Source organism: Phascolarctos cinereus, unplaced genomic scaffold (assembly GCF_003287225.1).
Source record: "Phascolarctos cinereus isolate Bilbo 61053 unplaced genomic scaffold, phaCin_HiC Scaffold_1;HRSCAF=81, whole genome shotgun sequence".
NCBI lineage: Eukaryota > Metazoa > Chordata > Mammalia > Diprotodontia > Phascolarctidae > Phascolarctos > Phascolarctos cinereus.
This window is the reverse complement of record NW_027555514.1, coordinates 229,830,434-229,855,549: the sequence shown is the minus strand read 5'-3', so window position 1 is coordinate 229,855,549 and position 25,116 is coordinate 229,830,434. Positions and strand designations below refer to the sequence as shown.

At 39.1% G+C, this 25,116-nt stretch overlaps 1 protein-coding gene across 2 annotated transcripts in view; it reads left to right on the top strand.

Moving 5' to 3' along the window:
* The first annotated feature begins 4,209 nt into the window (after window positions 1-4,209).
* The window catches only part of WIF1 (Wnt inhibitory factor 1), a 109,412-nt gene continuing 88,505 nt past the window's right edge, over window positions 4,210-25,116 (top strand). Inside the window, exons 1-2 of one of the 2 annotated variants that reach the window (XM_020990198.2) lie at window positions 4,210-5,018; window positions 5,469-5,608. In XM_020990198.2, the coding sequence (XP_020845857.1) occupies window positions 4,871-5,018; window positions 5,469-5,608 (288 nt within the window). In that variant the 5' untranslated portion in view covers window positions 4,210-4,870. The remainder of the gene's footprint in view (window positions 5,019-5,468; window positions 5,609-25,116) is intronic. The other variant, XM_020990197.2, reaches the window with a different exon arrangement.

Genomic DNA, 25,116 nt, shown 5'->3' with positions numbered 1-25,116 from the left:
GCCTGGCATGATACACCTTTCTGATCAATCATCCAGGTTGTCTTGGGTTGGAAATTTGTTTCACTCTGTCTTTTTGTGGGTTCTGCTGCTTTAGAATTTGTTAGAGCCATTTTTAATAGGTATTTGGAGGGGTTTTTGCTTAACATTTTTATCGGTAAAGATTTAGAAGGCATGCTGGTCACATGTGTCAGATGACACATACTTAGTTGGAAGTGGTAGCTAATATATTGGATGATGGATTCAGAGTCTAGAAAGGTCTTGTTAAGTTAGAATATTGGTTATCTTGATAACCTTGAATAAATGTGAATAGGATTAAATGCGAGGTTGAAAAACAAGAAGGGGAGGCATGACTAGATAATAATTCATCTGAAAAAAAAGATCTGAGGGTTTTAGTGGACTGAAAGCTCAGTATGACTCAACTGTGTCAGAAACAAAACAAAACAATGTGCTCTTAGGCCATATTAAGAGATGTTGTCTCTAGTGTTGGGGAGGTGATAGTGTTACCATAGTCTATGCTTTTTAGACTGTATGTGGACAAAAAGAGAAAGGAATAATAATTTATATAGCACCTACTATATGCCCAGGTGCTGTGCTAAGCCCTCATTGGATCTCATTGGATCCTCATAAAAATATTGTAAGGTCGGTGCTCTTATTATTTACATTTTACAGCTGAGGAAACTGAGGCTGACTTACCTAGAGTCACACAGCTAGTCACACAGGCTGGATTTGAGCTCAAGTCTTCTGGAGCAAAGGATAGAGCACTGGAAGTTGGGAAGATCTGAGTTAATATCTGGCCTCAGACACTAGCTGGATGAACCTGGGCAAGTCACTTAACCCTATTTGCCTCAGTTTCCTCATCTGTAAAATGGACTGGAGAAGGAAATGGCAAACCACTCCAGTATCTTTGCCAACAAAACCCCAAATGGGGTCTCAAAGAGTTGAACACAACTGCAAAATGACTGAAGGACAACTTCCTGACTCCAGGCTTGGTAGTCTGTGCACCATGGTATCACCTAACCATAGAATAGGATATTCAATTCATAGTGCCACATTTTAGAAAATATTTTGACAATTCAGAGAGAATCCAGAGGTGCCCATCAAGGATAGTGAAGGGCATTGAGTTCACATCGCCTGAGGATCAACTGAAGAAATTGGGAATATTTAGCCTGGGGAAGGGAAGCCTTAGGAGTCCCCATGGTATCTATTTCCATGGAAGGCAATGACATGCCATAAAAATGGTATTGTATTTAGCATCAGAGGTCCTAGGTTCAAATGCTGACTCTACTACTTAGCCCAGGCAAATCACAACCCCTGTGAGCCTCAGTTTCCTCATATGTAAAACAAAAGCATTGTACTAGGTATCCTCTGAGGTTCCTTCCAGCTATAAAATCTAGGATCATAGGTACTTTGTGTATTTGACAGGTTATCCTTTGGAACAGCAAGAAGTCTTTTTCGGCTTAATCCCAGAACTCAAACCAACAGGTTAGTGTTGTGACTTGTTCAAGGTTATATAGCAATAAAGGAAGGAGTTGGAATTTGAACCCAGGACCCTTGACTTCAAATCAAGCATTCTTTCTGCTGTCCTACATTATTGTTGACAATTGGTAACATTAAAGTGTACTGCTGCAAAAGAACCATGCCTAGAGGGGGTTCATTGGGAATTAGTTTAGTTCCTCATTCCATACAAAAGAAGACAAATCTTTGATGCATATATGTATATATATATACATATATATTTTTTTTTGCTAATTTATCAACTTGTAGTTGACCAGCACAACCTGTAGAGGGCCTCCTTGCATTGAGAGCCATAGAGCCTTAGGCAGCCTCTCAGTCAACTGAAAAATTCTCAGTTAAAATTGCACCTGCAAGGTTGAATACGAAATCTGTTATTTTGTGATATTGAGACATATAACTAAGTGCCGACTGAGCCTGTGTCATTAAAAATCCTTTAAAAGATGCCTAACATGTTTTTAATCCATCATGTAAATGAAAATACTTTCTTTGAAGTAAAAAAAAAAATTCCATCTTGTAAAGGAAATATTTTAAGACAGATTAAACCTGTTTTGTTGTTTTACAGGAAGAATAGTTGGAAAACATTATAAATGTACAAATTTTATTTATTTTCAAAAACCCTGAGTTTGCTCATGGATGACTTAAATATAGGATTATGGTATTTTATTCTTTCTAAAAATATTCTATGATAAAATTGTGCATATGCAGTCAAAAGGGAAATGTTTTGAGGACATGTCTTAAGTCAACTTTCTCCTTGGACCAATAGATTTTCTTAATTGGAAAACCTCCCGTTTTGGGGCTGTTTAATGACTTCTGTGATCCAAGGGCCCAGTGTCCTTTATTTTATTGAATGTATGCTTCCTGCTTCTGTGTTTTCAGGATTTGTTTGTTTTTTCTTCTTTGGGGATCCACTCTCCCACAAAGAACTAAGTGAAACACAACCTCTAACCCAGACAGACACTCGATCTGTGGCATTTGTCCAGGGGGAGGTAGGGTGCTGAAGAACAAAGACAAATAAACAAGGTTTTTCTCAGTACTATAACTTTCTGACATTTAAAAAAAACCCCTTTAGCCTCCTTTTGCTTTGGGGGAGGGAGGAGGTCCAGGGAACCAGGAGGGAAGCAAGAGTACGGTATATGTTGTGGGGCCCTGTGTTCCCCACCACGGTCCTGAAAACACCTGTGGTTTGGATGCAGTTTTTGTCCTAAACCTTAAGGTTTCAGTGGTGTTGAGTTATGCATGTTCTCTCTCCAAGTCTATTAAAGCACAAGCAAATTGAAGGATTCTCATGATGGCTGGGCACTTGCTACTACATAGTAGGGCTCAGGGATTTAGTTCTGCATTCAGAGAAATTTCTTCAGGCAGTTCGGTTCTTATATGAAACATTTAAAGCAAAAATTATCAACAACCATGGAACTACACTGTTTAAAACAGAATTTGGTGTATAGTAGGCACATAAGAAATGTTTGTTGACTGAGTTATTGACTGATATATCGGAGAGAGCATCAGCTGTGGAGTCAGACTCAAACTCTGTCTTATTTAAGAGCTGTATAACATTGAGCAAGTCACAGCCTTGTTTTCCCTCAACTGAAAAATAAAGTGATTGAACTAGATCAGGGGTTCTTCTCGTGATGCCCTGAAAACTTCTTTTAAAAATATTTTGATAATTGCATTTTCATATAATTGATATCCTTTTTATGCCTATATATTTTATTTTGTGCATTTAAAAACATTGTTCTGAGAAGAGGACTTCCAGACTTCCAAAGGGGTCCATGACACACAAAAAGGTTAAGAACCCCTGCACTTTATGATCTTTGAGGTCCCTTCCAGCCCTAGATGTATGCTCCAATGACTCACTGGAGTTGGAATAAAGTTCTGATAGACTTCATGGAGTGGGGGGTGGGGGCCTGCTTGTCCTACATAGCAGAGCCCCAGCTTTTCAACAGGATTCCTAGAGTTTTATCTGGAAGGGGCTTTAGAGGGAATGGTGTCTAAACCCTTCATTTTACAGAGGAGGAAACTGAGGCCCATTTAGCAGAGTCTCTCTTCTAGCTAGAGTTGAGAGGGACTGCTTCTAGTAGAGCAAAATGAAATGGGCTGGGGTGGGGATGGGGAATAGCTGTGGATGAAATCTTTGCAAACAAGTAAAAGCTGCTGTTTTAAATAAAGAGTAGTTGTATAAAAACAAAGATGTGCAGAAAGTGCAGAGATAATGAATGTGGCTTTAACTACGAATGGAAGAGCTCAGTGGTTTTTATTTCTTGTGGATTTTTGCACCCCACAAATTTGGGGTCTCATCTTATTATTTAACCTTCTTCATGTCCTTCTCCCCTCTCTCTCTCTCTCTCTCTCTCTCTCTCTCTCTCTCTCTCTCTCTCTCTTCTCTCTCTCTCTCTCTCTCAACTCCTCAATGGAGCAAGTAAAGTTCCCAGGGTCGGAGCACTCTAGCCTAAAGGAGTGGGAACACCAAGAACACTTGTTTCTTATCGTTTGTACCTACAGCCTCCACCAACACAGTTCTGGCCTCTTGGGGGACGGAAGGCTCGCCTTTCTTTTGCGCCCCTTCCCTTTACGGAGACTTTATCGAGCGACCTTGGCACTTGGCACTCCTCCACACTTGGTCTGTGCCAAACTTTGGGGCTCTCCTGCGCCACCGATAAGGTGCTGAAACAGCGGCCAGAGCCCTGGCCTCTGGTTCTAGGCCACCCCTGGCTCTAGTTTCCCAGCATCTTACTCCCGGAGACTTTGTTGCTAACGTCGCTTTCCCAGAGTCAGTGAGAGCTCTCTTTCTCTGTGTGTGTGTCTCTCTCTCTCTGACTCTTGTCTCTGTTTCCTTGTTTTTGTCTATTTCTGTCTCTCCTTGTTCGTCTCTTTGTTTTTATCTATTTCTTTTTCCCTCTGTTTCTCTGTTTCTTTTTGACTCTCTCTTTCTATCTGTTTCTATCTCTCTCCTTTTCTTCTCTGATCCCATTTTCTTCGCTATCCCACTTATCCCTCCCTCTCTCCTTTCCCAGCCGGTACTGTCTTGCTTCTCTCCGATTTTCTGTCTGGAGTTTTTTTTTTTCCACTCTCCTTTTTCCAGCAGTCCCTCCTCCTCTCTTTCCCCCTTTCTTCCTCTCGCCCCCTCCTCTTCCCTACGCCCCCCCCCCACCGCTAGCTCATATCCTTGCTTTTTCAGCAGCCAGGAGAGGCCAAAAGACAGGCTCAGCGGTGCGAGGAGGAGCAGCCGGGGTAGAGTGAGTAGTAGAACGAACGCAGCAAGCAGCGAGCAGCAAGCTCAAGCGGGTGGGACAGAGGCGAGAGTTTCCGTGAGACCAGAGTTTCAGCGAAGTACCAAGAACAAATCCCGCTGCCCAGCATGGCCAGGGAAAGCTTCCTCTCTTCTCTACTAGTGCGGCTCTGCAGCATCCTTCCGTGGCTTTTTGTCTTACAGAGTGAAGCTGGGCCACAGCAAGAAGACAGCTTGTACATGTGGATTGATGCTCACCAAGCAAGAGTCCTCATAGGTAAGATCGCCCTTTACCTTTCCCACTTCAGTTAAGCAGAGAGGTCTTGGGTAATTGACATGTCTTTATAACAACACTGACTTTACACAAAGGCTTTCAAAATCACGGTTTTTTTTTCTTTGAAAAACTCCTTAAATTCCAGTTGTTTTTTTTAACCCCAGAGAACTTCATTGAGTACGTTTCTTAATTACATTGTATCTCAACGCTACTTTTCTAGGTACCCTTAAGTGTGGTTGTATATACAGCCTTTCTTTTTATTCATTACTCTCTCATACACTTTTCCCCCTTAGCAAACATCAGTCCTAAACATCACTCTTGTCTCATGTAATTGAATGGTCATCTCTGTAGCTTTGCTGTTTCAAAAGAAATAGATAAGAAAGGCAGGTGTTTCTGGAAATACAAGACCTCTCTCTTACAGGTTCACACATTTTGGTTTGTTTTCAAAAACAGGTTTCGAAGAGGATATTCTGATTGTTTCAGAGGGGAAAATGGCCCCATTCACTCATGATTTCAGAAAAGCTCAACAGAGAATGCCAGTTATTCCTGTTAATATTCATTCCATGAATTTTACCTGGCAAGCCACAGGGAAGGTAAGTACTGATAATTTCTGAAGGGTGTGGAATGCTGTCCTTGAGTAATCTCATTGCTTGCAACAAAGCAGAAATAATACTGTAAAGTACCTAGTATGATCATTTTAGAATACTGTGATCAGGGAATTATTTGTCACATGATTTTCCTGTAAATATTTAAAAGGCAAAGCTCCTTGTTTTTTTAGCATTATTAATCAGATAAATTCAGAATTCTAACAAAAATGATGGCAACTATGTCCAGGAACATGCTGTACGTCTAAGTGAGATGCATTACCATTTGGTGATTGCTAAGGTGACCGTGGTGTTTTCACTGATTCCTTAACATTAAAATTTAGAGGAATAGTCAAAATGCCACCAGCTTTTAATGAGGACTAAATAATGTTCCGTTATTTGAACTTTAAGCAAATTCCAACATATACAATTTAAACTGCATGAATGGAGGCAGTAATTTTCATGTTATGTGATTTACACGAACGTGATATATTACATAACACATTAACAGGCTACATTTCACCTGAAAGTAAACTTAGGAAAAAACTCAGCTGAGGATCCATACTGGAAAGTGCGAATATTTTGGGGGGCAATTGGCTTTAAAAGTTACTACTTTAAATAATTTAAATCATAATGGAAAAAGAGTATTTTTTTTGTCTCATGAAGAAGCATAGCATTTTCTTCTCAGCATTATGTTTATTTATCTGTATCTGGTTTATGAATAGATAGCTATCAACAATTGAATTGAACATCAATGACTTCTAATTTTAGGAAAGGAGGTGGGGTGGTAAAGACTTAAAATGTATTGACTATGTGTCTTTGTATAATCAAGGAACTGACAGCAGAAATGTGGAATAAATGATACTTTATCCATGAATTTTAAAATTTAGTCTATGATTTACAGTAATGGCAACATTTCTCTCTTCAGCTTAAATCCAAAAGTTACAAAAATGACCATTTTTATCAAGTGTTGTCCAGCAAGCATTTCCTAACATGATAACTCTTATATAATGAGAAACATTTCCAGTTTAATTGCTTTCTGAAAGCACAAGCACAATCATTTTGGCTCTGTCCTCTTCAATTTTGTTCTTTTAAAAAAACTGCTTAAATTTATAATATTAACTTTTCATCTTCTATTGTATTCAACCTACCAATAACACATTTTTGTTATAATATAACTGCCCTCTCTTTTGCTGTATTGAACCCTTTACTCCTTACTATTATGGTTGCTTCTTCATGACTTTTAAGAAAAAAATTATTTTATTGGAGTATTGGGAATTGGTCAAACCTGTTATTTCATGAGGTAGGGGAAATACAAGCATGGAAACTGTCTACAGATGGAAATCTGGATTATGGAAACAAGTTGGCCAAGTTCCCCTCCTTTATGTTCTAATTCTTTTACCTAAAGTCTTTTGGGCAGCTGGTAAAAGAACCTCAATATTAATACTATAGTTTACTTTAAAAAGTAAATTTGACCTATCAAGCTATTGCTTCACATTTGCGTTGAAAGGTAGCTTGAATAACACCTCTCTCCTTGGGAATGGATGAGAACCCTTGAAGATACAGATGAAAATAACCAGTCAGATTTATGTTTGAGATCCAACCTTCTAAACAGGAAATTGCTGAGCAAAAGCCGAAATGCTAACTTTTTCCCATTTCTTGTGTTTTAGGCATTGCAGGGGTGTGCAGACTTTAGGTGATCAGTTGAACATAAATAGGTTAGGATATCATTTGATCTCAAAACTGGTACTTTTTTGTTGGTCTCATGAAGCTGGAATAGAAAAAAAAGTCAGAATAGCATTTGAATCAGTATTTTGTTTTTCTTACCTTTTGTTTACTTGTCTAAAGTGTTTAGAAGAAGTGTTGTTATTTCAATCTTCAGGGAATTTTAGCTCCAGTATTAAATTACCTCATTTTCTTTGCTGAAGTCAGGCTTCTCTGGTTAGGTGGATTGAATTTTGTTTGTTTGTTTGTTTACTGTATTGTGCCACAATAAGCAAATAAGAAGGGACAGATTAACAGGATCATAGGAATTAGAACTAGAAGTGGCCTCAGAGATCATCTAGTCCAACTTCTTTTTATAGATGAGGAAACTGAGGCCCAGAAAGTTTAAATGACTTGACCAAAGTCACACAGCTATTAAGTAGTAGAGCCTGGATTCAAACCTAGGCTATCTTAAAAAAATCCTTCTTATTCTACTATACTACAATGCCTTATCTGTCATCTGGATAGACTGCCAAATGGCCAGATGTTTCTAAGTATCCCAAATATGGAATTGCATCAATTAAATTTCAGTCAATGAAATCATATAATTATAGTACCAGGAAGGAACACTGTGTCTTTTTCTCTAAAAGATCCATTGGAATGATATTTTTTCCTATATATTTTTATTCATTTTGTTACAATTACATGTAAAAAAATTTTAACATTCATTTAAAAAAAATTAAGTTTCAAATTCTCTCCCTCCCTCCTTGAGAAGGCAAGCAATTTTATACTGATTATACATATGATGCAAAACATAGTGGAATGACTCTTTAATGAAAGGAAAATAATGTTTTAAATATTGCTTGGATATTCACAAATCATTTGTGATTGAGCTTATGTGACACCAAGCCACCCATTCAGTAAACAACAATTTATTAAACACACGCCATGAGCAAAGAATCATGCTCAGCATAGAGGGAGATGCAAAGAGAATTAGGACATGGTATTACTTTTCATTGAGATAAAAGGTTAAAAAAAATCCACAGTCATGCAGGTGCTTTGTCCAAATGATCCTGAACATTAAGATGTTTGCAGTGTATCAACAAAAAAAATCTGGGAGATTGGATAATTTTTCAATTGTTTTATCCAGATGTTTTGGTATCACATGGACAAAATTACAGAAAACTTTAAGAACACCTACTGGAGGAGGTTATTATCTTCTTTTTTACTCAGGTAGCAGGCTAGTAACATTTAAAATACGTTTGAGAGGGAAAAATACAGATTTTAGAGTTAACAGTTATGCAATGTTCTCTCTTTGTCAATTGATTTCATAAGGGTATTAAGTATGCCCTAAGTGTATATCTGAATAAATCTTTTGGTATCACTTTGTTTTTCCTCACTGTACATTACTTATCTGAATTTGGAATCACAGCACCTGGTTTTGAATTCTAGTTCTCCCACTTATTATCTGTTTGACCTTGGATAAGTCACTTAGCTCCTCTGGGCTAAAATGAAGGAGTTGGATTAGGGGATCGGTAACTTTATTGGCCAGACTTCAGAAGACAGCGGTCTTAATAAGGGTCTGGCGCACTATCGTCCATGGGGTCATGAAGAGTGGGACACGACTGAACAACAATAACAAAAGTTTCCTTCTCACTATCATTTATGATCCTATAATTCAATCAACAAACTTAAAAAAGTAAGCAAATACATAACTTTTGTGGGTCAGTTTAAATAGTTTCCATAGAGTTCACTAATATATACCTGCCTATCACTCGCTAATTCTCTCTAGGCTTTCTGAAAACCATTAAATACCTCTGCAACCTGAAAACGTCCCACCTTTGTCTCTGAAAACTCACCTACCAGTTATAAAACTCCCTTTCCTGCCATCATTCTTAAAACTCTTCTCTTTCCACTAAAATTCCCTTTCCTGTGAGATATTAAGTTGGAGGAGCATTTTTACTGTTGGGTATCTACTGCCCTTTAATGACAGGCATCATGGGGTGGTGGATGATGGGCCTTTGTGTCAAGAAGACCTGGGTTCAAATCCTGTCTCTGACATATACTGGCTAGGCAACCCTAGGCAACTAGGTGGCGAAGTGAATAGGGTGCTGACCTTTGAGTCATGAAAACCTGAGTTCAAATCTGGCCTTAGATGTGTACTAGCTGTGTGATCCTGGGCAAGTCATTTAACCCTGTTTGGCTCAGTTTTCTCATCTGTAAAATGAGCTGGAGAAGGAAATGGTAAACTACTCTAGGATCGTTGCCAAGAAAACTCCAAATGGGATCATGAAGAGTTGGAACATGACTGATAAATGGCCGAACAATAATAAACCCTGGGCAAGTCTCCTGACCTCCTGATGTTCTAGGCACTTCTCTAAGGCTAGACCTTTCAGAATAAACATGCGTCTGAATTGGTAGAGGGAGCTTCTTTATTGGTTGCTACCTATACTAATAAAAGCACGGGTCTGGTCTTTAAAAATAACAATCCTTTCACAGTTCGTAGGTGTGAATTTTTAGGACCATAGATTTTAAGCTAGAAAGAATCTTAGATGCCATTGAATCTAATCCCCTTATTTTACAGATGAGAAAACTAAGGCACGGAGAGTTTTAGTGACTTACTTAGGGTCACACAGTTAGCTAATGAATGAAGCAGGATTTGAACTCAGGTCTTTTTGACTCTCAGTTCAACACTCTATTCATTGCTACCTCAACTTGCTTTACCTCCACTCATTCTCAGACATATACCAAGGCAGGGGTTACATCTTAAGCTAGGGCACTCATTTCAATGCCTACTACTAGTCCCTCATTTGTTTTTTGTTTTTTTCTTTCCCTCCAAGGGTGGGGAACCTGTGGCCTTGAGGCCACATGTGACCCTCTAGGTCCTCAAGTGCAGCCTACTGACTGTGAAGTTTGGATTCAGTCAAAGGACCGCTTGAGGACCTAGAGGTCAAGGCTCAAGGTCACACAGCTGGTATGTAGGTTTTTTCCTGTCTACAAAGTCAGCCTTCTATTGACTTTGCCAGGTCATCTTTCTTGGAAGCCTACAGTAGAAAACAGTTAAGCCTATTATCCTGAAAACAACCTACTATGTGCAGAGTTCCTTCCAAGGAAAGTTTTTGTTAAAGCTTTTGTCAGACAGATTGGTCTAATATCAACATGGGGCCATTGCTACCTGTTATATTTACGTATTTCTTGACAAAATATTAATGTGCCCAATGACCTTTATTTTGAACTAGGTCTGTTCTTTGATCAATATAGGGAATTTCCAGTGAGGCAATTCTTTTCATCAATACACATCAGTACCTGTTCCGCAACTAAGAGTCTTAGACTTGAGTTAATTGGGCCATTGAGAATGTGAGCTCTTTGCAAAGACAGATTGTTTCATTTATTTAATTTGTATCTACAGCCCATTGGGAAGCTAGGTGGCACAGTGGATAGAATGCTGAACCTGGAGTCAGGAAACTCATCTGAGTTCAAATCTGGCCTCAGACATTTGCAAACTGTGTGACCCTGGGCAAGTACTTAACCCTGTTTGCTTCAGTTTCCTCATCTGTAAAATGAGCTGGAGAAGGAAATGGTGAACCCAAGCCCAAATGGGGTCATGAAAAGTTGGACATGACTGAAAAACAACATCCATAGCACTCAGCACAGTGCCTGACACATAGTAGGTACGTAGCCAGTATAGGTCAAAGGTATGACTTGAACCCAAGTCATACTGCTTTGGAGCTGGCTCTCTAGCCTCTACACCATGCTGGGTTTAATATCTTTTTAAAATGTCCTTTTCCTCACATTGGAAGACGATATTCCTGATGCTGGTTCAGTGGGGCATTTTTTTGAGTTGTGTTTTAAAATTGACCATGGGTTCATATAGAATTATCTACACTCTTTAAAATGATTCTGCTTCAAAGTGAGAGCAAACATTATTATTATTATTATTATTATTATTATTATTATTATTATTATTATTGAGGTAATTGACGATAGTTAATGGTGAAATCTGTACCCTTGGAACAGGTCTTTTCTTCTGCATGGATATCAAGTGGCCCATATTGGGATCAAACCAATAACCTGGGTCTTGCCCTTTCCTTTCTTTAGACAACTAAGATAATATGTCCAGAGCTTAGTATAAACCTTTGCGACGTTTATGTATTGTTCATAAATCTTTATAACCACTAGAAGTCAGTGGTAGTGTTCCATCTACTCAATTGCAAAATGTTCCAAAAACAAAATTGAGATATTTTGCAAGGGATGTGGGAAGAGGAGAAGGAAAATATTTTGTTCCTGCCTAAGGGACTTTATGTGTAGGACCTTGTACCTTGAATGAAGAACAGACACATAAATATATGTTCATTAGTCCAGAAGTGTGCTGGTAAATGTTTAACAACCAGCTCTCTGGAAATGCAGGACACACTTTTTAATTTAATCTGCATTATTGACATTTTCTCCATCATTTTCTCAAATCTAGATAACTAACAAAACAAAAAATCAAGCCCTGATTTGTAGTGTTTGCCTGTTTCTGAGATTTAAGTAATCACACAGAAAATTTAATCATTGGTTCTCCAGAGATGGTCCAAGCTGGCTCCAGAACATCTCTATATTAGTCTATCCCAGTCCTTTTTTTTTTAATTGACTCCTGATTTCATTGATGTCAGATGGGCACCTGCTTTGCAACTTATATTCTTGCTCAATTGCCTGGAGTACTCAAGAGGCTAAGTGACTCCTTCATATTGATATTCTTGATGTTGATATTGATATCACGCTTGACTTTTTGTGACCCCATTTGGGGTTTTCTTGGCAAAGATACTGAAGTGGTTTGCCATTTTCTTCTCCAGCTCATTTTATAGATGAGGAAACTGAGGCAAACAGGTTAAGTGACCTGCCTAAGGTCACACAGCTAGTGTCTGAGGCTCTATCCACTGTGCCACCTAGCTGCCCAGGGTCATATTAGCTAGCATATGTAAGAGGTAAAACTTGAACCAGGTCTTACTTATTCCAAAGCCAGATCTCTCTTCATGCATCAAGCTGTCTCACCCTATAGCTCTTCTGCATTATTAATACCAACATAACAATATTGAAAGAGTTAGGAACATACTTTATGTGTATAAAATGGGCAAATCTTCAGTCACATTCTGATCACTTACCATGATGGAAGATTGGAGACACTGATCCCAGAATTGATCTTGTAGATGTTCTTTTCCATTTTTTGTTGTTCAAAAAGCTAGCTAAACTAGGTGGGCTGATTCCATTACATTTTTGATTTCTTGAACAGCCAGTAATTTGTGGTCCTCTGGGAACCAATTTGTTAGCTGGACAGTTCCTCTTTAGCCTTTCTATGTGACTCACCCATGAACTTTTCATACCTGCTTCTAGTAAATAAAATTAATCTGATTGGCAATTTCAAAGTGTTGGGAAGTGGAATGTGGGCTCTAGCTGTATTCAGAGGTCCTGACTCTAAATCTTGTTGGCTTTGTGTGATTTTGGGCAAGCCACTTAGCTCCTCTGAAACTCAGTTTCCTTATCTGTAAGATAGGCATGTTGCATGGGATAAACTCTAAGGTCCTTTCCAGTTCTAAATCAATATAAGACTTTTTTTTTTTTTGGTGAGGCAATTGGGGTTAAGTGACTTGCCCAGAATCACACAGCTAGTGAGTGTTATGTGTCTGAGGCCAAATTTGAACTCAGGTCCTCCTGACTCCAGAGCCAGTGCTCTATCCACTGCGACACCTAGCTGCCCCTACTATAAAGACTTTTTGAATTAGAGAATATTGTCAGAAATAAGGAAATATCCAGTATGAGAAGAACCAGAAAGTACTTTATAGCTATGGATAATCTTTCAGAAGAAATCTCCTCCTTAACACCCAAACTAAATTTCATTACAAAGTAAAACAAACAAACAAAAATGCTATGAGAGAAAAGAAATTTGAATCAAATCCTCTTACTGAAAACTAGGCTCACTTTTTAAAATCCAAAAATGTTTATATGGCCACTCTGGTAAATGATTACTATATAATCAGCCACCGTCACATTCATTCATTAAGGTAGCCTCAAAACATAAGAGCCTTTTTGGCCCCCAAGCAACTATTCTATGTTGCATAACACAGCTTCAGCTCACTCAGATTTGCTGGCTTCAGTCACACCAAGAGGTCCCATTGATCTGGCTGAGCTGTGGGGAGATTTATATTGAAATATTTTCTTCTTCCTTGCCCCCATGCCTTTGACAAAATCAAATCAAAGGCACAGAGAATGAATTTTAATTTAAATATACTTCCCCTTAATCTTCAAAGGAAATGCCTACCGCCGTTAAACACCTCATTCCATCTCTGAAGTTATGGTAACACTTAAGATTTTTTAAGTCGCATAATGGGTACTGCTCACATTTTTTCCTAATGGAGTTATGATAGTTTTGGAAGTTCCAGACCAAGCTGCATACCTTTGCACTCTTGGGATTTACAGTAGTGTCTTTACTGTAGTTTTCTGTCACCAAACAGAGGAAATACCTCATTTTCTGACCTCTGTACCACAGTTTCAAAGTGGGAATGTGAATATGTTTACATACTATGGGCATGATTTTTTTTAAAAGGAGGTTCTCATATCAAAAGCACGGCCTAAAACCTTTAATATTTAGATTATGTTCTGCTGTGGTATTTTGCATCATGGTGTTGTAGACATGCCACTAAGGATCAAAGAGTACTGCTGTGGAGATCCCACTTCATTGAGGAAAGCAGGCATGTGCCAGCCATCTGTTGTATCTGCTGATAGAAAACAGTTTCTAGAACCTTTGCCAGAGGAAAAAAAAAAGAAAGAAAAGACTTTATTGCTTAGAGGAGATGAGTTACAAGGCACCTTGTAAGCTACATCTGGTTCCATAGTAATTTACATGGGATAAATGTAAACTACATTATTGCTTCTTTAAGTAGTGGTGTAAAGTTATGGTAAATAAATCCTTCATTGGCATCCATGGGTGTTTGTTCTCATATTTTTTTCTCTTGGTTACTTGCAGAGTTGAAATAGAACAGTTGTGCATTATACTGAAAATATCTCACAGGGGAATTTGGTGTTTGATGCATTAGTGTCCATATTAAAAAAGAGAGGTGTGGTGATTTGAAAACATCTGGGATCAAGGGATCCTTCTGAAAATACAGAGGGAGAAAATGAAGAAATGTGTGCCGAAATTGAATCTCTTAGGTGGTTTGACAATTAGTAAAACCCAATCTTTCTATCCTACAAGCGGGAATGGACTGTTGTTCAATGATGCCTCCCTCTGAAAGCTCTTATAGGGCTTGTCCCTCCCCTTTGTGTCCTTGATCCCACCCGTCGGCCTTGTCTCTGGGACCTTATGCCATCATTCAACAAACAATCCCTTCTCTCTTATCCTTCTTTTTCTTGTCCAACTTCAACCTCTTATTACTCTATAATCTCTTTCTCTTGTGCCTACAAATATGCTCAGATCTCTTGCATCCTAGAAGCAAACCTTCTGCTCACCCTGCCACGCTCTCAAATTCTTCTTCATTACAGCTGACGCTTTTAGAAAGAATAGTTTATGCTCGTTGTAACCATTGTTGTTCACCATCCGCTTGCTCTTCAACCACTGCAATCCAGCTTGGGTTCTTACCACTGCTCCAACAGCTCTCTCCTGAGTCATTATTGGCTTCTTAATTGTCAAATCCAAGAGCATTTCACTTTTTGTCTTCTCCGATTTTTTCTGTGGCATGTGACATTACTGATCACTTCCTACTATTTATAACTCCAATATCTGATGCACAGGCATAGCTGCATTGTTCCTTCATGCAAAAAACCATCAGAAACTACCCATAGCTCATAGGAAAAACACAAACTCTATGCTCTTTCCCTCAAGGCCCTCCATATTCTGGTTCTAGTCTACATTTTCAGTCCCTTTTCTTGAAGTCCTAGTTCACTTGCAACCATTTACATGAAATATTTCCTGATTCTCACAGGTGAAAGTACTGCTAGGTTGGATAGACCATTGGGCCTGGAATCAAGAAAACCTGAGTTCTAATTCTGCCTCAGAAACTTAATAGTTTGACCTTGAGCAAATTATTTAGCCTCTGTCTGCCTCAGTTTTCTCAACAGTAAAATGGGGATAATAACAGAAACTACCTAGCAGGGTTATGTGCTATCACAATATAGAAGCTTCTTTTCCTCCCTTCCCTTGCCTTCCCTTTCCTTTCCTTCATCACTTTTCTTATTACACTTCCAGCTTCTCTTTTGTTCTCCCTTGTGTTATTGTAATTATGAATACATCTTATTAAACTCTTCAAGGTCTAGAAGCTTTAATGTTTGCAATACAAACCTAAGACATGAAGGGCTGGGGTAAAGATGGGGCCATGCATTTGTGGGGTACCAAAAGAGGGAAATGAATGTGCTTCCTCTTCATAATCACTGCCATGCCCTCACCTTGCCACACAGTTCTGGTCTCCTGACATGATCACACCCCCCCCAAAGCCACCAACCCCAGGATCTTATTTGCTGGAGCCGATTCTTCCACCAAATCAATGGGGGTACAAGCCAGAGTCTCTCTGAGCAGGCCATCCACTCTCCCAGGACAACTGTAACCACAGCAGGACTATCTTCTCCACCATTACCTCTCCTACCAAATTTGACTGACTTTGTTCAAGGTGTAAGAATTCCTAATTATGTTTCAGGGCAAAGAGGAAATTTATTTTTCTCTATGGCCAAGGAAAGTGCATACCCTGGCAAACAGAGAACTGGCTATAATGAATTTAGTGAAACTGAGAAATGCTGCCAAATTAAATACACAATCTCCTTGACCTTAAAGGCAGCAAGATGAACGTGACTGAATCCCCTCTTTCATTATGCCCATACATTCTCCAATCCCTTCTCTCCAGATCTGCTGCCCTGAGAGATTTTGTCCAGTGATTATTGAAGGACCCTTACCACCACAGAGATCAAGAAAATGAATCTAAAAAGAAATCTGAGGATTTTAACGAGTTTATGTCTCATTCACATGCTGGACCAAAAGGAGAGAATGAAATTTACAGCTCAGACAGATGCCCATGTCCAATGAAAAACAGAAGAAAGAAGGAAAAAGGATGACTACAAAGTGTTTTCAATAAGAAAAACTGCTTGTAAAGCTGGTCTTTATCTAGAAAAAGATATTTCTGATAAATCCATCCATTACTATTCCAGATTACAGGCTTAAACTCAGGAATAGTTCATCTAACTTTATTTATGTACTGTAACTGGAATATTTTCTCACACTTCAAGAAAGCAGCATTTCAAAGTTTGTCAGCAGCATTGTAGAGCAGGTTTGCCTCTAGACCCACCAAAATAATACATCTTAAAGAGACAAAGTCAGTACAATGCAATGTCCCTTAGAAATATTTTTACAGATAGGGGAGAAAGATGAGAGCTGAAATTCTCTGAGTCGCAACAAATAAGAGAGAAATAAAATGAATATTTAACAAGTAATGCCAAAGCTACTGACAATGGAAATCCTCTTCCACCATCCTCTTTTCCATTATTAGCAGATATTTGAATTTCTAATATGGTAAACATCAATAGATATAACCCATACAAACAACGGCTTTTTGGAGGGGTAGTTGTCTAGATTTCCAGAGGCAACAGAAACACAGTCCAAGCATCTGGGTAGGTGTTCAGCATCCAGCAGTTTAAATTGAGCAGGAAGAAACAGACTCTGGACCTGGAATCATTCAAGTGTAAATGGGCAGGTTCACATAACAGCACAATCAGGATATTATTGTTGATCCAAGAACAAGGGTGTTTATTCTTTGTCATGTCTTGATTTTAACCACCCTTCTTGTAATGGGTTGACAAGATGAATAGACAAGGATTTGTAGGTTGGAAGGAAATTAGTATTTATTTGACCCTATGAACCAGGCACCATGCTAAGCACTTTACAAATATTATCTCATTTGATCCTCACAACAACCCTGGGAAGTAGGAGCTATTATTATCACCACTTTACAGTTGGGGAGACTGAGGCAGATATATGCAGTGACTTGCCTGGGGCCACATAGCAATTAAGTGTCCGAGATTAGACTTGAAGTCAGATCTTCAATGCTCATATATCTACCACCTAGCTAACTCTAGCAGTCTTCTTGTCTCCCCAGAACAAAGCAAGTCTCTCCATGTGGCTTGTGACTGACATCTATGTTATCACATTCTAACAAGCACTAAAGTGAGAGTAGACTCATGGGCATAGATTTAGAATTGGAAGGGAACTTAGTGGCCATCTAATCCAACCACTGGCATTTTATAAATGAGAAAACTAAGACCTAGAAAGGTCATGACTTGCTTATGGTAGCACAAGTAATTAGGATCAGAGTTAGAGTTTGAACCCAGACCTTTCTGGCTCCAAGTCTAGCATCTATCAGCTATTCACATTGATAACAAGTGACCTAACCTCTTACTTCACTGAGATCTATGAGTATGGAGGGCTATCTCCAGTTGTGCTGATCCATATCTGGCCACTGGACCCAGATGGCTCCAGAAGGGAAAGTGAGGCTGGTGACTTTGCACAGCCCTGCCTCACTTAAATCTAATTCACTTGCATGTCATGGCATCACCTTCCTGATGTCATAGTCCTCCTGGAGAACGAAGGACAAACAACAACTATGTGAGTATGGTCCTTGTATCACCAGTTCCTAGTAGGAACTCAATAATATTTACTGATTGAGTCAATCTGTTGATGAGTCAATCATAGGAATGAGGCCATTTAATAGGAAACTGACACCCGGAGAGATTTTTATTCCTCTTTCTGTCTAGTCACAGAAAAGATATTCTCTGATTACTGTCCTGGCATTTAAGGTCTTCTAAAATCTAACTCAACCCTACTTTTTCCAGACTTACATTACCTCCCTTCAAACAATCTATAGTGCAACCAAACTGGACTATTCTCTACACCCTCACTGTGAGCTATACCCTCTTGCCTCTACGTTGTTCCTTGTGTCTAGAATGCCTCCTCTCCTTTTCACTCCCTAAATTCCTATCCTTTCTTTAAAACCCAACTTAGGGGCAGCTAGGTGGCGCAGTGGATAGAGCTCTGGCTTTGGAGTCAGGAGGACCTAAGTTCAAATCCGGCCTCAGACACTTGTCACTTACTAGCTGTGTGATCCTGGGCAAGTCACTTAATCCCGATTGCCTTACCAAAAAATAAAACCCAACTTAAATGTTGGTTCCTCCCAGAAAATCTTCCATAATCTCCTGAACAATAATGTCTTTCTGCTTTAGACCTTAGATAGAGCTTTGTTTTGGAACTCTATAATTTCACTTATCACATAATATTGTTTATAGATATTTATTGGTACCTTATCTCCCTAATAGACCATAAGATCCTTGAGGTTAGCACCACATCTTATGTAAACATAGTGTTTTCCTTAGAAGTTAGCATGAGTCTCTGGATATAGAAGGAACTTTTAAAATGTCCACCATATTTGTAGTTGTATAATTTTTTCTTCTTGTCTATGTTTTTCCTTAGATATAATCATGCCTCCTCTAATCATATCTTTGTTGAGTTTTTTACTTGTCTCCATCAGGTTCAGCTATTTATGAGGCAATAATGATTAACCACCCTGCTAGCATAGAAGTTTTGAATATGAGGGAATACATATTCATATGTTACTATCCCTACTTTGCCTCACATATTGTATCCCTACTTTCCTTCATGTTCAGAACTCCTATGCTAGTGTCCGTCTCCTGCAACTGGGCAAAAGGGTAGTTAGCACCAGCAACTCTCAATTCCATGGTCTTCAGGTGAGATATACCCACAATCACAACCAGCTCATTCTTCTAAGAGACAAGTCACTCAACCCCAAGTTCAAGCTCTGTCTGTTGGGAGAATTGCAGAATCATTCAAAAAACTAAAATGTAGCTCACTCACTCCACCCAGGGGTGGCAGTGGGGGAGAGAAGAGGGGAGGGTGTGTCCCTTTTAACCCCCGTGCAGAATTGGAGCTTATATTCTGTGGGAAATATGACACCCTTCAGAGCTATTGCTGATATATACTCTGGCCACATACTCACAGACAATGGGAATAAACTTATTTATAAAAAAAGAATCAGGCTTATGAATATTATCAGTGGGGAGAAAGGGGAGAAAGATGGGGGTAAAGGGTTTTTGTTTGTTTTTTTTAGCTCTATCTAAAGAGAGTGGGTTGGAGAATATTTTATGCACCTGGATTTCACTAGTGAGGAATGTTTACCAGTGCTTGGATTTGCCTTCTGGTGTGATCACTGCTGGGGAAGCTAGGTGGATCAGGGGATAGCCAGGATCTGGAGTCAGGAAGACCTGAGTTCAAACCTGGCCTCAAACTCTTACTAGCTGTGTGACCCTGGGCAAATCACTTAATCCTGTTTGCCTCAGTTTCCTCCTCTGTAAAATGAGCTGGAGAAGGAAATGGCAAACCACTTCAGTATCTTTGCCAGGAAAACCCCAAATGGGGTCACAAAGTGTTGGAAATGACTGAACAACAATAAAATAATTGAAGTCATTTTAGTTTTAAACAGCCCCTGGAAGAATTCTTAGAAAGTGGGGGAGAGCTAGGTGATGAAGTAGATAGAGCCCCAGCCTTGGAATCAGGAGGACCTGAGTTCAAATCTGACCTCAGACACTTGAAACTTACTAGCTGTGTGACCCTGGACAAGTCACTTAACCCTGATTGCCTTACCAAAAAAAGCCAAAAATAAAAAAGAAAGAATTCTTAGAAAGTATAAAAGGCCCATACAGTGAACTAGTTTTGGGGTTTGTTTGTTTGTTTTTTTGCTTATTTCAATGCTACTAAGTGGTGCTGTCTCCACAGAATATCAAAAAGCATATGCTAGATTAACTAACAAAACTCTTTTCTTTCTATTTGTGTAGAACTGACCCCACTAAAGCATTAAAATGCTAACAAATTCAGTATTTCATGGCAATCCAGAAAGGCCCATGTCAAATGTAATGGTATGTCTGCGAGGCTTATTTATATACGGAGGAAAAGTTTACCTGCTGAGCTTCTGTGAGTGAGAGGGGTAAGAATCTCACCCCCTCTCTTCTGGTTCCCTACTTATGGAATGTGGGCATGATGGACTATATACATATATACATAAATATGGGTATATACACATATACACGCATATACATATACGTACACATTCACATACATAGATATACATATATACATATACATACATACCTCTGTGTGTGTGTGTGTGTGTGTGTGTGTGTGTGTATATCTTGCCTGGTAGGAAGAAGAGAGCAATTATCAGGCTATATGCCATCCCACCAGGCATGACATCTATCAATGCATATGTATATATAAAACATATGTACATACATACATATGTATATACACATACATGTATGTATATATGCACATATGTATATTGAGGGGACAACTATGGCATTTCTTTCTTTCCCCCTAAATCTTACCCTCCCATGGTGATTTGAGAGGAAAGATTATGAGTTTTGCTTTACTAGTCAATAAACATTTATTAAATACCTACTATGTGCCAGGCACTATGCTGAGTGCTAGGGATAGAAATACCACAAAGAAAGACAATATTTGCCCTCAAGGAGCTTACAATCTAATCTAATCTAAGACATCACTCAATAGGAAGCTGAAAAGGGATGGGGTGGAGAGGAGAAGGTACCCAGTGAAGGAGCAGGATGGAGAAATCCAAAGGAGTCCAAAAAGAATGCAGTCACTGGGAAATGAAGAGATGGCCAACCTGAGCCCTCTCTTTAGATGGAAGTTATGGAGAGGGGGAAGATACCAATGAGTTGTGAGTGCTAAGGCTGATTCCACTTTGCGGGATGATGAGATTTCCCAATGATGTGGTTCCTAGGGATATAACAAAGAAGTCCAAAAGGATTTGATGCATGTTATTTGCCTAGTAAATATATATTTTGGGATGTCTAGTAGACATTTGGAGAGCATGGACATACTGCTTCAAGGGACCTTAGAAGGCAGGGTGGAGAACATTCCTGGTGTGCAGGGTAGGCTCTGCAAAGACATAGAAGCAGGAACAAGAGGACCCTTGCTTAGAAACTGATGAGATTGGTCAAGTAAGCCCTGTAAGATTCATCTGATGGAACTGAAAGCAAGTTATGGCCTTCCCTTGTAAATGAAAGAGAAAATGATCTTGTCCCATACAGAGCTCAATGAGCAACCCATTGGTCAATCCTTGACACTTTTATAGGGTTCCTCTTTGTTTAATAAGTGATAGGAGGTTTGGTGGATGTTACATTCCCCTGTTTATACATTTTAAGATGTACTTTGGCCTCTTTCTACAACAGGCCAAGTGGCAATATAGCTTCTTGATCCAAAAGACCATGAATCATAGACTTAGAATTGGAAGAGGTCTTAAAGACATTTTATCCAACCCATTCATTTTCAAAATGAGGAGACAGAGGCCCAGAGAAATCAAATGACTTGCCCAAAGTCAAATAGGTAATAAGTAACAGAGCTGAGGATCTCTTCTTAGGGATTTTGTTTGAGGTACTGAGCTCTCCTTGGTTTTGATCTGGGACAAGTTAGATTTCAGAATGGCATAGTATGTAAAGTATGGGTAGGTTTGGAACTGGTGGAAACAAGCTTATCAGTGAGGAGGGTGAACCTGAATAAATTTAGTGCCTCAGAAATTCTAGGCCATTTTGTTCCCAAGAACCATGTCAGCAGAAATAATGAGGAGACATGTCATCAGGGCCTCAGTGGATAGAGAACTGGGCCCGGAGTCAGGAAGACCTGAGTTCATATCCAACCTCAGACGTTTAATAGCTATGTCCTTAAGCAAATCACTTAACCTCCATTTGCCTTAATCCATGGGAGAAGTAAATGGCAAACCACTTCAGTATTTTTGCCAAGAAAACCCCATGGACAGTATGGTCCAAGGGGTCATGAAGAGTTGGGTGTGACTGAATTGATGGAACAGCAACAAATATCATCAGGAGGGTTTATATCTGAATTCTAGTTTTATTTTCAGTAATATTTATTGGCTTAGTAGATGGGAAATGTCTTCATTAGGGAAGTGGAAGGTCTATTTTCAAAAACGTTTTGGTTTTTTCTTTAAAGCCAAACCTGTGATTTTGCTAGATTAAGGAACTCTCAGAGTGAAAACTTCTACCAATGCAGATGGACAGCTGTTCTATAGTTAGTATTCTAAAAGGAAACAAACAACCAAGATCTTGGCAACTGGTCCCATCACTTCCTGCAGATAGAAGGAGAAGAAATGGAATCAATGTCAGATTTTATTTCTTGGGCTCAAAGATCACTGCAGAAGGCAACTGCAGCCATGAAATTAAAAGATGCTTGCTCCTTGGAAGAAAAGCTATGGCAAATCTGGACAGCGTACTAAAAAGCAGAGATATTACTTTGCCAATAAAGGTCCATATAGTCAAAGCTATGGTTTTTCTAGTAGCAATGAATGGCTATGAGGGTTGGCCTATAAGGAAAGCTGAGCACCACAGAACCAGCACTTTTGAATTGTGGTGCTAGAGAGGACTTTTGAGAGTCCTTTGCATAACAAGGAGATCAAATCAGTTAATACTTAAATTAATTCAGGTGGTTCACTGGGAAGTCAAATACTGAAGCTGAAGCTTAAATACTTTGGCTGCACATTGAGAAGACAGGACTCATTAGAAAAGACCATGATGTTGGGAAAGATTGAAGGCAAAAGTAAAAGGAGATGGCAGAGGATGAGATGGATAGATAGTGTCATAGAAACAATGAATATGAACTTGGCCAGACTTCTAAGAATAGTGGAGGATAGAAGGGCCTGGTGGTCACAAAGAGTCAGACACAACGGAGCTACTGAACAATAACAAGAAAGGGACAGCAAGTTTTGACCTTTGGTCAAATTCAGCCCACTGTCTGTTTTTATTCAACTAACCACTCTTAGCTGACTAGAAGGACAAAAACATGCAGACTGAATTTGGCCGACAGGCCATAATTTGCTGTCCCTTGATCTAAGAGCATTGCCTCGGGCACCGAGAAATGCAACTTACCCAGGGTCACACAGCTGGTCTATGTTAGAGTTTGTACCTGAAAGGTGGTCTTTCTGAGACTGATTCTCTCCATCATGACCTAATGCCTCTCTACAGAAATACTTTTGAAAGTATCATACAAGCACTTCACAAAGCAATGCTGTTGCATTTATCTGAAAATCCACCAAATTTTCTCCTCATCCTTTGATGTGTGTTTCAGAATTCTTTTGTGACTGTGGAGAATTTTTACCTTAGTTAAGTTTAGGTCATTTATCTCAGTATCCAGCAGATGGCAATGTGAAAGTTGCTTCTTGACTGATTTCTCCCACCCAATCCACTAAAATCGAGTCTGGAAGCATCCTCATAATTTAGAGGTGACCTTGAGATCTCTGAGATTACGATAGCAGAGCACAAGTTTTGGTGGGTCCTACAAGTTGGAAATGCTTCCCAGGATCAGTGAGGGCCCGCTTGGGTATCTATTGTCTGAAGACCAGCCTAGCTAAATTCAGAGAGGCTCATCACCAAAACATTCATCACCAGGTGATGATTACAACAATTTGGTAAAATGTATGTCAGTTGAGGAAACATCCACACTAATGAAATAATAGATGTTGAAGACCTGAAGAAAGATTTTAAGGTTGCAGATCCCCTAAAGCAATTATCTAGCAGATAGTCTCATTTTCAGGGGGTTTTGCCCTTTGGGTATCCTGTTATCTCTTTCAAGACACTGGAAAACATTTTCCCTCCCAATTACCCTTAGGAATTAGATCATTAAAGCCAAGTTCACCACTGAAAATTACTCTAACACAACTAAAAATGTGAATCATTTGCTTATACCTTGATAGGCATATCCCTTATTTTCAATACGTACTCAGGATTTCTTTCTAGATTCATTCTTCTATAATTAGCCCATTTCTTTCTTTCTTTTTCCACTTCACTTTTTATGTCAGACCTGGGAGCCAAACACTCAAGCAGAACTACTAAATACTTCCAATCCATAAACATTTGTTAAGTACCTATGATGTACTAGGTTCTGTGCTGAGCATGTCAGAGGTAAAACCTGTCACTGCTCTTTAATTATTTTTATTTTTGATGTAACCACCTTACTTAGTAAAAAAAAATAGCCTAGCTGTAATACTTTGGGTTCAGGTTTTTAATTTATGTATTTCTTTCATCCACTCATAGGCAGCATGGTTGTAGTAGCGGAAAAAAAATGCTAGACCTGGAGATAGGAATTAAGTCTCACTGCCACTTACTACCTTGAGCACGTCTAGTCGCCTTAGATTTTTCATCTGTAAGATGGGAATGATAGTATTTATGCTACCTACATGTTGGGGATATTGTGGGCAAATTCTTAACTCAATATATTATACAAAGGTGAGTTATCTTCTCTGAGTTTATAAATAATATTACATAGAATACCAACTAAATATTTATATGACTATGCATTTTTAGAGACATTTCAGCCCAGAGTGAATATCCGACACTATCATCAAAAAACATTTTGTTGTGGAAAGGTGACACAATATAATGGATACAAGTGTTAGATTTGGAGTGAAGAAGATTGGCATTCAAATTCTACCTCAGATATGAATTAGTTGTGTGACCAAGGGTAAATCCATTGATGTTCCTTAGCCTCAGTTTCCTCTTCTGTAAAATGGGAATTATCATACTATTTATATAAGTATTGGGCCCCCACCTATTACAGGCCCTGGCTTTCTTAAAGTTGTGTAGTGTTAGGAATCTTCTAATGCCAGGCAAGCTAAGATACAACCACCCCAAGCCAAAGGCTACACTTGGACTCAACTTCACCAACACCCCACAACTCTCTGTTCACAGGCTCATTTCCT